Raw genomic sequence first — 14,513 nt, 5'->3', positions numbered from 1 at the left:
ACGCTATCCTTACTTACGCACCAACACAAATGACGTCCCTCGTGGTCGATTGCTCGTGGATGGATTTGTCATGTCTTTCTGAGACCACCAGGTACGTCAAAACAATGCGACGAAAAGCACATGCGACGTAAACACATGAAACGTGCGATATTTTGCTAAAATTGAGTGAAATGGCACCACCAGCACAGCAGAAAATGAAGACCAAGGGCACATTTGACGGAAAACGTGCCAATAGAAACCAACCCTACAATCGACCAGGGGGCAAGAAGAAGTGGGTCTCTGAGCACAAAGTATTCGACGGCAGTATTGGAGAAGGTAGCTCAGCTCGCTTGCCAGTGCTAGCTAGCCATAGTCTGAGTTCCAGTCACTTTAGCTAGCTAACTTGCCACTGGAATATAATAGTTAGCTGAACAGAGACGGCAACCAGGTTAAGCAAGCCTATCTAGCTATCTAAAGTGTGTTTAGAATTGCAGTTAATGTATATTGTATAAAATGAAATCATTCAATATGTAGAGTGCCAGGATAACTAGACCTTCCAACTGTGGAAGTGGGGAATCTATAAAGGTCCTGATTAATCTATGAAGACCCCCCCCCCCCTGATCAATTAGCTAATACACTAACTTAGCTACATGGGTGGCTAAATGTTTGTGTAAGTTAACAAACAGTGTTTTTGCAGATATACATTAATGCTTGAACCATAAACATCTCTCTTTCCTCAGGCCAGGGCTTTGCCTTCAAAAGGAAGGAGAAAGTGAAACATGAATACAACAAACTGCTACGGAAGGAGAGGAGGAAGAGCACAGAGGTCAAAACCCAATATACAGAACAGTACCCCGAACATCTGAGGCATCTCTACGAGGCTGAGGCTGAGAAACTGAGGAATGAGGTTAAGACGAACAGAATCAACAGAACCAAAGCTAGGATGGCTGGCGGTGGTGGTCCAGTAGAGGAGGAAGCAGCTCCCATGGCTGTGAATGAAGCCCCCACGGACCTAGCTACAGCCATAGACCCTGCAGAGGACATCTCCTCTGACAAGACTGACTCTGCCCCACAGCCCACTCCAGCTGCAGCCTCAAAGAATGACAGGTAGTCACTTAAATGTTTGTATACTGCTTTACTCATTTCATTTGTATATGTTGTATTGTATTCTACTGTATTTTAGTCAACGCCACTCTGACATTGCTTGTCTTAATATTGATATATTTCTTAGTTCCATTATTTTGCTTTTAGATTTGTGTGTATTGTTGTGAATTGTTAGATATTACTGCACTGTTGGAGTTAGGAACACAAGCATTTCACTACACCCGCAATAACATCTGCCAAATATGTGTCTGTGACAATACAAATAGCTAATCTGGTTTGGAGTAAAGCAGTTTGTGCAAAAAAATGTAAATGCATTATCCATTTGCAGTGTACTGTGTGAAATGTAATTGCTGTCAATGAAGTGTGGCAATGCTTTGTGCGAAATGTGGTTGCAGTCAAGGCCAACCACTTGAAGGAGTTACAATGCAACATGTTAATGTGTCGTTGTGTTCCAGTCTACCCATGAGTAACCGGAGTAAAAAGAAAATGCTGAGGAAGACTTCCTATCAGAAAACAAAAGAGGAGTTTGAAAGTGTTAAAGAAAAGCAGAAGAATAAGAAAGAGGTATAGTTTTTCACGTTCTCAATTAAAGCCCTCAGAAAAGTACTATCGTAGGTCAAAAGCGTTGGACTGTTCTCAACGAGTGGTATTTTCTTCCTTCATATAGGAGTTTTTGAAGAACAAGGAGCAGAAAGAAGAAGCTATCAAGAAGTACAAACAGAAGAAAATGGAGACATTTCAGATCCTGAGCAAAAAGACGAAGAAGGGACAGCCCAACCTGAACCTACAGATGGAATACCTGCTCCAGAAGATTCAAGGGACCGGGCCGGGATAATGACCCAGAAAAATGGACGTCGGAGGTTTCAAATAGCAAATATACAGTTGGAACTCTTACTGTGATGGTTTTATATCATAGATGAGTCTTGTTCTTATTTTGTGAACTGCCACTTTGAATAGATTGTATCATAATAGATTTTCAGACTTTTTAGCGGTTTATTTACATTTTGAACCACAAGGTGGCATTTGTGAGAGCTGTTCTTGTAAAATATTTAAATATTAATTTCAAATAAGCAACAATTTCTATTAAATGTTAATAAAAGGTTGTAAGTGAAGTCTGGTTTATTATTCTATATATGACTGTACCAAAAACTAAAGCTAGTGTTGATCCAAGTAGACTGCAGAATTGAGAGTTACAAATGTAGTGTTTAATTTGTAGCGGGACAAAATAGAGACCGTGTCCTGGACACCCTTTGGACGGCACCGTGTACCGCCTTGCCCAGGCGTTGTCATAGTTACAGATTATGTGTCGCGCACAAGTCTTTTGATGTCCATGCTGCCCTTCCACTGTCGCTGTCATTCTAATAGTACTAATTACCTATTGCATGTTGATATTTAACGGGAGCTCTGTCTATCCTAAGTGGTGATTATTAGTGAGAACTCAAACCTAAATCCCCTCAGGCGACTGCCCCATGACATCACATGGTATGCGAATTACTTTTCAAAGCGTCGTTTGAGGCAAGAACTTTCTAAATAGGAAGTGCGATCATCGCTTTCTTTATTTTGGTCCACGTTGAAAGTTTCAGGGCTAATATCTTAGTCTTTTGGATATAAAAAGGTAAGTTATTAGTGTTTCTTTTGCTTATCCGATTAATTATTTTGATTGCTTATTTTACTCAATACAGAATGCATGAACTTGCCTATGTGAACATTTTTATGGATCATATAGACGTAAGAAATTATACATATTTTCACATCCATCGGTTTAAAAATGGTATACACGGTGACAAGCACACACTAGTTTCGATTTTGTCAGAAAGGGCAACAAACATCTTGCACAAATTATAGTATTGTTTTCTTTTTTAGATTCTGAAGGTTTTATACATAATTAATGCCTAATTAAATAAAGGTTAAATTAAACAAAATCCTACTGTTGCCATTTATGTTGGATATTCTCCTTCTAATGAGAACTAACCAAACTGACATTTCCTTCTAAATGGGATGCTACATTCTTTCTTGGTCTGGCTAGATGAGTAAAAGGCAGATGGACATCTTGGTCCCAAAGTGGAATACAGTGTTTTGTAATATGATAGGCTATCAGCTACCAACCCGGTCTCAGAGCATTTCGTATTATTCTGTATGTAAATCAGAGACACTCCATTTTGAATGATATGTTACGTTTCGTATGGTATGTATTAATTTGTGAATAATGTTACCCACATTTGTCAACACCTACAGAGCATGTCATGTTATTTTTCTACCTCAACTAAAACTGCTACTGTACAGACCTCATGAGTTCAAGTCTGATCGGTCTTGATTTGAAGCCCATGATGCTGTCACCCACACCTAACGTTCGCCATTTCCACAGAAGCCCTATCCGCTATAACCACTTCCCCCCGCCCCAATTTGTTGTGGTTAACTGTAGCCCTGCTTTACAATGTAGTGAAAAACAGAGCAGCTCAGGGTGCAGATTAGCAATAGACTGACAGCAGCTCAAGGATGTTGCTCTCTAGAGCACAGACTGTAATACTTCTGTGTTTAGAAGATACAGGCAGCCTACCGACTGCTAATATTCAGTGTTCCCAAACCTGAAGAGAATTTCATTGAGTGGTTTTTATTCACAATGTCTAGACTGTAGTCTATGGTATGCAGGAATTAACATAGTTGTGAGGATTGTGTGCTTCGGTATTAAGATAAGCCATTATGTTTACATACTTCCCAGTACGTTAGCTAGGATGAAAGTCTCAGTTTATGAAAAAAGGAATTTATACCCAAAGGACTGCTGACACGTGATTCAAGACCAAACTTTTCTCATAGTGTTACTATTGAGTAACAACTATCTCCTTTCCTGTATTCTTTCACATAGATAAGAGACTTTCATCACAGAAAGAGTTCTGCTTTCATGCATTACTAGCCTACAACACACTACCAACATGACACACATCTCAAAAGCTGCTTTTAGACAGGCAGACCAATTCTCATATTCTTTCACTAATTGGTCTTTTGACAATTCAGATCAGCTCTGAAAAAGATCTGATGTGAAAAGATCTGATGTTATTGGTTGAAAAAACAATTAGTGGAAAAAAATATCAAAATTGGGCTGCCTGTTTAAAAGCAGTCAAACAATGACTTATGAGAGCGTATACATCCAAAAAGAAAACATTGATGCTCTCTGTAATCATCATGGTCTTCATGTACCCACTTTTCAAACAGATTTAAGGTTATATTCTAATGTCTTTCCTTTTTATTCTTCCCAGGAACCTGGGAACAAAACAGACCATTTACTGAGATATGAAAACTCCTAGACAGACCATTTACTGAGATATGAAAACTCCTAGACAGACCATTTACTGAGATATGAAAACTCCTAGACAGACCATTTACTGAGATATGAAAACTCCTAGACAGACCATTTACTGAGATATGAAAACTCCTAGACAGACCATTTACTGAGATATGAAAACTCCTAGACAGACCATTTACTGAGATATGAAAACTCCTAGACAGACCATTTACTGAGATATGAAAACTCCTAGACAGACCATTTACTGAGATATGAAAACTCCTAGACAGACCATTTCCTGAGATATGAAAACTCCTAGACAGACCATTTACTGAGATATGAAAACTCCTAGACAGACCATTTACTGAGATATGAAAACTCCTAGACAGACCATTTACTGAGATATGAAAACTCCTAGACAGACCATTTACTGAGATATGAAAACTCCTAGACAGACCATTTACTGAGATATGAAAACTCCTAGACAGACCATTTACTGAGATATGAAAACTCCTAGACAGACCATTTACTGAGATATGAAAACTCCTAGACAGACCATTTACTGAGATATGAAAACTCCTAGACAGACCATTTACTGAGATATGAAAACTCCTAGACAGACCATTTACTGAGATATGAAAACTCTTAGACAGACCATTACTGAGATATGAAAACTCTTAGACAGTCTCTGTGGCCTCATCACTACTGACTTGTGGTGCCTGGTCTCATCGCTCACCATGACCCAAACCGGCCAGGCCGAGGAGTGAGACAGCCATGTCTGATTCTACCTTGTTCAGAGCCACCAGAATACTCTGCAGAAGTATATCTAGTGACATGGAGGAGTCTGAGGCCAAGGGCAGAGGAGGAGCTGTCCCCATGAGGAAGAGTTCAGACAGGAGGGGTTCTGACTGGGGAAGCATCGCCATGCTGGATAAGACCAAGGAATTCTTCCAGACCTGCGATGTGGAGGGCAAAGGCTTCATCACACGCACCGATATGAGGGTACGAGGAGGGGCGATGGGGGGGCTTGTTTTGCCTCAGTTTTACACTTCATCACACGCACCGATATGAGGGTACGAGGAGGGGGCGATGGGGGGGCTTGTTTTGCCTCAGTTTTACACTTGTTAGAAACTTAGATGTTATGGACATAGATGTCTATCTCATTGATGCAGCCATGCTTAGATAATTGTTTTGACAGAGGGACAATTATGGGAATTATGTCAAAACCCACTGGGCAAAAACTGATTGAATCAACGTTGTTTCCACGTCATTTCAACCCAAAAATTTAATTTGATGACGTTGAATCAATGTGGGAAAATAATTGGATTTGAAAAAAGTAATCAACAAAGGGAATTTCATATTTTTTTCACCTAGCCTTTGACCTTAATTCAATGACATAGTGACATTTTTTGTTGAATTCACATTAGTTGACAAATGTAAATCAAAACTAGACAAACAAGCAAGTTAATTTCAAGGGTTAAGGTACACACACACACACACACACACACACACACACACACACACACACACACACACACACACACACACACACACACACACACACACACACACACACACACACACACACACACACACAAATGATGCTGTCTCTCACAACCATGAGATAACCAGAGGACAGTGTGACATGCAGGAGGTGCTTTGTGCTATGGTTCTCTACCTCATTGGCCATTCAGAGGTTTTCATATCGAGAACCTCTCCACCTGCTCACTGAAGCAGCCACTCAATAGCACGGCACCTTTGATCACTGTGTCCAGGAACACTGGATGGATTTCCATCAGAAACAGGTGCATGCACACACTTACACACACAATTTTTGTATTTCACTCAAGCGCTGTTTTGAATTGAACAAGAGACGGCTTTTGTTGTTGTCCGGGCTTAGAGGGGATAGTGTTTTGTACATTTATATAGTTCATACAAAATGCTTAAAAGGCTAACAGAAGAATCACCTGGAAAATGGTGATGTTGACATGTGCATTATCTAAGGATAATGTAACATGTAATTGCCTATTAATGAATACAATCATATGGCCTATACCTTCCGTGCCAATATTCTCCCGTCCCTTTTTGCAATCAGGTCTAGCATTGACCACACCACTGGCACTGACAAGATGAAATCCACAATCAGGTCTAGCATTGACCACACCACTGGCACTGACAAGATGAAATCCACAGTCAGGTCTAGCATTGACCACACCACTGGCACTGACAAGATGAAATCCACAATCAGGTCTAGCATTGACCACACCACTGGCACTGACAAGATGAAATCCACAGTCAGGTCTAGCATTGACCACACCACTGGCACTGACAAGATGAAATCCACAATCAGGTCTAGCATTGACCACACCACTGGCACTGACAATATGAAATCCACAATCAGGTCTAGCAATGACCACACCACTGGCACTGACAATATGAAATCCACAATCAGGTCTAGCATTGACCACACCACTGGCACTGACAAGATGAAATCCACAATCAGGTCTAGCATTGACCACACCACTGGCACTGACAAGATGAAATCCACAATCAGGTCTAGCATTGACCACACCACTGGCACTGACAATATGAAATCCACAGTCAGGTCTAGCATTGACCACACCACTGGCACTGACAATATGAAATCCACAATCAGGTCTAGCATTGACCACACCACTGGCACTGACAATATGAAATCCACAATCAGGTCTAGCATTGACCACACCACTGGCACTGACAATATGAAATCCACAATCAGGTCTAGCATTGACCACACCACTGGCACTGACAATATGAAATCCACAGTCAGGTCTAGCATTGACCACACCACTGGCACTGACAATATGAAATCCACAGTCAGGTCTAGCATTGACCACACCACTGGCACTGACAATATGAAATCCACAATCAGGTCTAGCATTGACCACACCACTGGCACTGACCAGATGAAATCCACAATCAGGTCTAGCATTGACCACACCACTGGCACTGACAAGATGAAATCCACAATCAGGTCTAGCATTGACCACACCACTGGCACTGACAAATGAAATCCACAGTCAGGTCTAGCATTGACCACACCACTGGCACTGACAATATGAAATCCACAATCAGGTCTAGCATTGACCACACCACTGGCACTGACAATATGAAATCCACAATCAGGTCTAGCATTGACCACACCACTGGCACTGACAATATGAAATCCACAGTCAGGTCTAGCATTGACCACACCACTGGCACTGACAATATGAAATCCACAATCAGGTCTAGCATTGACCACACCACTGGCACTGACAATATGAAATCCACAATCAGGTCTAGCATTGACCACACCACTGGCACTGACAATATGAAATCCACAATCAGGTCTAGCATTGACCACACCACTGGCACTGACAAGATGAAATCCACAATCAGGTCTAGCATTGACCACACCACTGGCACTGACAATATGAAATCCACAATCAGGTCTAGCATTGACCACACCACTGGCACTGACAATATGAAATCCACAATCAGGTCTAGCATTGACCACACCACTGGCACTGACAATATGAAATCCACAATCAGGTCTAGCATTGACCACACCACTGGCACTGACAATATGAAATCCACAATCTGGTCTAGCATTGACCACACCACTGGCACTGACAATATGAAATCCACAGTCAGGTCTAGCATTGACCACACCACTGGCACTGACAATATGAAATCCACAATCAGGTCTAGCATTGACCACACCACTGGCACTGACAATATGAAATCCACAATCAGGTCTAGCATTGACCACACCACTGGCACTGACAATATGAAATCCACAATCAGGTCTAGCATTGACCACACCACTGGCACTGACAATATGAAATCCACAGTCAGGTCTAGCATTGACCACACCACTGGCACTGACAATATGAAATCCACAGTCAGGTCTAGCATTGACCACACCACTGGCACTGACAATATGAAATCCACAATCAGGTTTAGCATTGACCACACCACTGGCACTGACCAGATGAAATCCACAATCAGGTCTAGCATTGACCACACCACTGGCACTGACAAGATGAAATCCACAATCAGGTCTAGCATTGACCACACCACTGGCACTGACAAGATGAAATCCACAGTCAGGTCTAGCATTGACCACACCACTGGCACTGACAATATGAAATCCACAATCAGGTCTAGCATTGACCACACCACTGGCACTGACAATATGAAATCCACAATCAGGTCTAGCATTGACCACACCACTGGCACTGACAATATGAAATCCACAGTCAGGTCTAGCATTGACCACACCACTGGCACTGACAATATGAAATCCACAATCAGGTCTAGCATGACCACACCACTGGCACTGACAATATGAAATCCACAATCAGGTCTAGCATTGACCACACCACTGGCACTGACAATATGAAATCCACAATCAGGTCTAGCATTGACCACACCACTGGCACTGACAATATGAAATCCACAGTCAGGTCTAGCATTGACCACACCACTGACACTGACAATATGAAATCCACAGTCAGGTCTAGCATTGACCACACCACTGGCACTGACAATATGAAATCCACAATCAGGTCTAGCATTGACCACACCACTGGCACTGACCAGATGAAATCCACAATCAGGTCTAGCATTGACCACACCACTGGCACTGACAAGATGAAATCCACAATCAGGTCTAGCATTGACCACACCACTGGCACTGACAAGATGAAATCCACAGTCAGGTCTAGCATTGACCACACCACTGGCACTGACAAGATGAAATCCACAATCAGGTCTAGCATTGACCACACCACTGGCACTGACAAGATGAAATCCACAATAATGGTGTAAACTCAGTTAATCACTCCCATTTTCTATTCAATGTCTTTCTTTCGCGTGTTTTCCTTGATACATTTCTATTCAAAGAGGCAGGACAAGGTCCAGGGTGACAGATATTACAGCTGTAGTAGATGCACATCCAATGCTACTGACTTGAATGTCTTTCTCTTTGGAGTGAAGCAGGAGAGGACTGTTGGGCTTGAGTTGTGTTACATCTCTTAGCAGAAGAAACAATCTATTTCTTGTGTTTGTGCATGTGCATCTGCGTGTGTGCATGTGCATGTGCGTGTGCGTGCGTGTGCGCGTGTGTGTGCGTGTCTGTGTTCCACAGAGGCTTCACAGAGAACTAACCCTCACTGCTGAAGAACTGGATAATGTCTTTGACTCCCTGAACACTGACCAGAACGGCTACCTCACCCTCGAAGTGTTCTCATCAGGATTCAGTGAGTTCCCTATTTTTCTCTTTATCTCCCTACATTCAATTTCAATTCAATTCAATATGACTTTATTCATCCCCAAGGGACAATCTGCTGTATGTTTCATGGTTTACTCTTGGTTCAATAACTTATGTTTCGAGATCAATGGAGTGAGGGACCACATTCAAACGTGACAAAGATAAGGTATAGATTAATTTATCTCCTAGCTGGCAGGGAGTAGATGCTCACCCAGGTAAGGATAGGTTGTACTCTGTATAAAATGCACTTACAAACTTAAACTTGAGTTCTCTTTTCACAACCATCAGAAACTTGATAATTGTGAGTGCAGGGCACTTTCAAAATTGAAACACCCTCTGATTTGTAATTCAAACTGATGTTACGACATCTTGCTGGTGATGCTTATGCTTCCTGCTCTGTCCCCAGGTCAGTTCCTGCACAGCCGGAGGATCTCTGTAGGCGAGGACGCAGCACCCGCCCTCCCCACTTCTAGGAAGCCCTCAGAAGCCCTGTACCAGAGCCAATGGGATGAGAGGTTGACTGGAGGGTGGGAGGATGAGGAGGAGAGTCACTTCTGTATGCTGCTGGAGAGCCTAGGGGCCAGCAACGTGTTCCAGGAGTGGGTGGAGTTAACCGCACCTCACATTATTACTTACTTTATTACTATACAATATTACATATGCAACATTACAATATTGCACCTTGTATGTATTCCCCAAATATCTTTGTTTGGGGTTGTTGCCTCATCTTGGAAAGTGTGGGGTTGAACTTTCAACTTACCCCTCTACGCTTTTGGACCCCTGTGTCTTTACAGTGATTCCAATGGTTTCTGATATAGTGGAGGTCAACCGGTAAGTTGAATGTGACCGGTCCCTGTAGTTTTATCAGAACTCTACCCTCTGTCTTTGTCTCTCTCCCCCCTCCTCCAGTCCAGGCGAGGTGCGCAGCTTGTGGGCCCAGCTGAGGAGGGACGAGCCTCACCTCCTGTCGAACTTTGAGGAATTCCTGGCCAGAGTCACCTTCCAGATCAAAGAGGCCAAAGAGGAGAGGAGGGAGATGGAGAGCGCCCTCCAGAGGTTGGAGACCACAAGTACCTCCTCTCTTTGTTGTCACTGCTACTCCCTGGGCCAGTTTACCGGACACAGATTAAGCCTAGTCCCAGACTACAAAGCATTGCCAAGGGAGAATCTCTTTTGAAAGTGCTTTTTAGTCCAGGACAAAACTTGATCTGTGTCTGAGAAACTGTCCCTTTGGCATTTAGGCATGATTATGTGATCATTATGTGTGATATCTTCACTGTGACTGTTTAGTGGACTGCAACCACAGCCATTTAAACCACAATACTAACAGCTTGCAGCTTTGTAAATGCATGTCCAGTATGTCTTCGGCTTCTCGATTGCAGCTCATCAGAGTGTAATTATTCAGTTCAAACAGCAGTCATTGATTCATAGAACTGACAATAGCTTGTTCAGTTCCAACCCATGTGATAGATCTATGGTCTATTTTGCTATAGAGGTCTGTTTGTGTACCAGATTGTAGAACAAATAACGTTTGATTCAGGATTCTATCCCATTGAAAGTCGTCCTTTTACATGCAAGTAGTTAATAGCTTCAAAAGGTTGATACAGGCCTTCAGTGAATGAATGCAGCGAGGTTCTATCAAGTCAACTACTCCAGACATAAATTCCATATTACTCGTTGAACCTGTTTTTTTTTCATATTTAAAAAAATATATTTCAACTTTATTTAACCAGGTAGACTAGTTGAGAACAAGTTTTCATTTACAACTGTGACCTGGCCAAGATAAAGCAAAGCAGTTCGACACAAACAACAACACAGATTTACACATGGAATAAACAAACATACAGTCAATAACACAATAGGAAAAAAGTATATATACAGTGTGTGCAACTGAGGTAAGAAAAGGGAGGTAAGGCAATAAAATAGGCCATAGTGGCGAGTTAATTACGATGTAGCAATTAAACACTGGAGTGGTAGATGTGAAGAAGATGAATGTGCAAGTAGAGATACTGGGGTGCAAAGGAGCAAATAAATACCGTATGGGTTGAGGTAGTTGGATGGGCTATTTACAGATGGGCTATGTACAGGTGCAATGAGCTGTGAGCTGCTCTGACAGCTGGTGCTTGAAGTTAGTGAGGGAGATGAGTGTCCAGCTTCAGTGATTTTTGCAGTTCGTTCCAGTCATTGGCAGCAGAGAACTGGAAGGAAAGGCGGACAAAGAAGGAATTGGCTTTGGGGGTGACCAGTGAGATATACCTGCTGGAGCGCGTGCTGCGGGTGGGTGCTGCTATGGTGACCAGTGAACTGAGATAAGGCAGGGCTTTACTTAGTAAAGACTTGTAGATGACCTGGAGCCAGTGGGTTTGGTGACGAGTATGAAGCGAGGGCCACGAGTATGAAGGGAGGGCCAGCCAACGAGAGCATACAGGTCGCAGTGGTGGGTAGTATATGGGGCTTTGGTGACAAAACCGATGGCACTGTGATAGACTGCAACCAATTTGTTGAGTAAAGTGTTGGAGGCTATTTTGTAAATTACATCGCCAAAGTCGAGGATCGGTAGGATAGTCAGTTTTACGAGGGTATGTTTGGCAGCATGAGCAAAGGATGCTTTCTTGCAAATTAGGAAGCCGATTCTAAATTTAATTCTGGATTGGAGATGCTTAATGTGGGTCTGGAAGGAGAGTTTACAGTCTAACCAGACACCTAGGTATTTGTAGTTGTCCACATATTCTAGGTCATAACCGTCCAGAGTAATGATGTTGGACAGGCGGGCAGGTAGGGGCAGCGATCGGTTGAAGAGCATGCATTTAGTTTTACTTGCATTTAAGAGCAGTTAGAGACCACGGAAGGAGTGTTGTATGGCATAGAAGCTCGTCTGGAGGTTAGTTAGCACAGTGTCCAAAGAAGGGCCAGAAGTATACAGAATGGTGTCATCTGCGTAGGGGTGGATCAGAGAATCATCAGCAGCAAGAGCGACATCATTGATGTATACAGAGAAGAGTCGGCCCGAGAATTGAACCCTGTGGCACCCCCATAGAGATTGCCAGAGGTCCAGACAACAGGACCTCCGATTTGACACACTGAACTCTATCAGGGAAGTAGTTGGTGAACCAGGCGAGGCAGTCATTTGAGAAACCATGTCTGTTGAGTCTGCCGATAAGAATGTGGTGATTGAAAGCCTTGGCCAGGTCGATGAATACGGCTGCACAGTATTGTCTCTTATTGATGGCAGTTATATCATTTAGGACCTTGAGCGTGGCTGAGGTGCACCCATGACCAGCTCGGAAGCCAGATTGCATAGCGGAGAATATGGGATTCGATGGTGGGATTCGAAATGGTCGGTGATCTGTTTGTTAACTTGCCTTTCGAAGACCTTAGAAAGGCAGGGTAGGATAGATATAGGTCTGTAGCAGTTTGGGTCTAGAGTGTCTCCCCCTTTGAAGAGGGGGATGACCGCAGCAGCTTTCCAATCTTTGGGAATCTCAGACGATATGAAAGAGAGGTTGAACAGGCTAGTAATAGGGGTTGCAACAATTTCGGCAGATCATTTTAGAAAGAGGGTCAAATCAAATCACATTTTATTTGTCACATACACATGGTTAGCAGATGTTAATGCGAGTGTAGCGAAATACTTGTGCTTCTAGTTCTGACCATGCGGTAATATCTAACAAGTAATCTAACCTAACAATTTCACAACAACTACCCTTATACACACAAGTGTAAAGGAATGAAAAAGATGTACATACAAATATATGAGTGATTGCCGAACAGCATATGCAAGATGCAGTAGATGGTATAGAGTACAGTATATATATATGAGATGAGTAATGTAGGGTATGTAAACATTATATAAAGTGGCATTGTTTAAAGTGGCTAGTGATACATTTATTACATACATTTTTCCATTATTAAAGTGGCCAGAGATGAGTCAGTATGTTGGCAGCAGCCCCTCAATGTTAGTGGTGGCTGTTTAACAGTCTGATGGCCTTGAGATAGAAGCTGTTTTTCAGTCTCTCGGTCCCAGCTTTGAGGCACCTGCACTGACCTCTCCTTCTGGATGATAGCGGGGTGAACAGGCAGTGGCTCGGGTGGTTGAGGTCCTTGATGACCTTTTTGGCCTTCCTGTGACATCGGGTGGTGTAGGTGTCCTGGAGGGCAGGTAGTTTGCCCCCGGTGATGCGTTGTGCAGACCTCACTACCCTCTGGAGAGCCTTACAGTTGTGGGCGGAGCAGTTGCCGTACCAGGCGGTGATACAGCCTGACAGGATGCTCTCAATTGTGCATCTGTAAAAGTTTGTGTTTTTGGTGTAAAGACGAATTTCTTCAGCCTCCTGATGTTGAAGAAACGCTGTTGTGCCTTTTTCACCATGCTGTCTGTGTGGGTGGACCATTTCAGTTCGTCCGTGATGTGTACGCCGAGGACCTTAGAACTTTTCCACCCTCTCCACTACTGTCCCGTCGATGTGGATATGGGGCTGCTCCCTCAGCTGTTTCCTGAAGTCCACGATAATCTCCTTTGTTTTGTTGACATTGAGTGTGAGGTTATTTTCCTGACACCACACTCCGAGGGCCCTCACCTCCTCCCTGTAGGCCGTCTCGTCGTTGTTGATAATCAAGCCTACCACTGTAGTGTCGTCTGCAAACTTGATGATTGAGTTGGAGGTGTGCATAGCCACGCAGTCGTGGGTGAACAGGGAGTACAGGAGAGGGCTAAGAACGCACCCCTTGTGGGGCCCCAGTGTTGAGGATCAGCGAGGTGGAGATGTTACCTACCCTCACCACCTGGGGGCGCCTGTCAGGAAGTCCAGGACCAAGTTGCACAGGCCAGATTCTCTAGCCCGGCTGATTGTAGGG

At 43.2% G+C, this 14,513-nt stretch overlaps 2 protein-coding genes across 5 annotated transcripts; both read left to right on the top strand.

The window, feature by feature from the left end:
• Window positions 1–70: 70 nt before the first annotated feature.
• On the top strand, window positions 71–2,195 carry LOC116369016 (thyroid transcription factor 1-associated protein 26 homolog). The gene is made up of 4 exons (XM_031819327.1): window positions 71–315; window positions 720–1,086; window positions 1,539–1,647; window positions 1,751–2,195. Exons 1-4 carry the CDS (start codon window positions 171–173, stop codon window positions 1,916–1,918), a joined length of 789 nt encoding a protein of 262 aa, XP_031675187.1. The 5' UTR covers window positions 71–170; the 3' UTR covers window positions 1,919–2,195.
• Window positions 2,196–2,580: 385 nt separating this feature from the next.
• Window positions 2,581–11,316, top strand: LOC116369015 (EF-hand calcium-binding domain-containing protein 4B-like). Of its 4 annotated transcripts, XM_031819326.1 has the most exons (5): window positions 2,583–2,698; window positions 4,338–5,365; window positions 9,537–9,648; window positions 10,066–10,258; window positions 10,569–11,316. In XM_031819326.1, exons 2-5 carry the CDS (start codon window positions 5,138–5,140, stop codon window positions 10,834–10,836), a joined length of 801 nt encoding a protein of 266 aa, XP_031675186.1. In that variant the 5' UTR covers window positions 2,583–2,698; window positions 4,338–5,137; the 3' UTR covers window positions 10,837–11,316. The 4 variants fall into 4 exon arrangements, with proteins under 4 accessions (XP_031675184.1, XP_031675186.1, XP_031675183.1 ...); XM_031819324.1 differs by lacking the exons at window positions 9,537–9,648; window positions 10,066–10,258; window positions 10,569–11,316 and adding an exon at window positions 6,459–8,700 and having other exon boundaries at window positions 2,581–2,698; XM_031819323.1 differs by lacking the exons at window positions 2,583–2,698; window positions 4,338–5,365; window positions 9,537–9,648; window positions 10,066–10,258; window positions 10,569–11,316 and adding exons at window positions 5,374–6,458; window positions 6,510–8,700.
• The last annotated feature ends 3,197 nt before the right edge of the window (window positions 11,317–14,513 follow it).

Source organism: Oncorhynchus kisutch, unplaced genomic scaffold (genome assembly GCF_002021735.2).
Source record: "Oncorhynchus kisutch isolate 150728-3 unplaced genomic scaffold, Okis_V2 scaffold2043, whole genome shotgun sequence".
Classification (NCBI taxonomy): Eukaryota; Metazoa; Chordata; class Actinopteri; order Salmoniformes; family Salmonidae; genus Oncorhynchus; species Oncorhynchus kisutch.
This window is presented reverse-complemented; position numbering and strand designations above follow the sequence as displayed.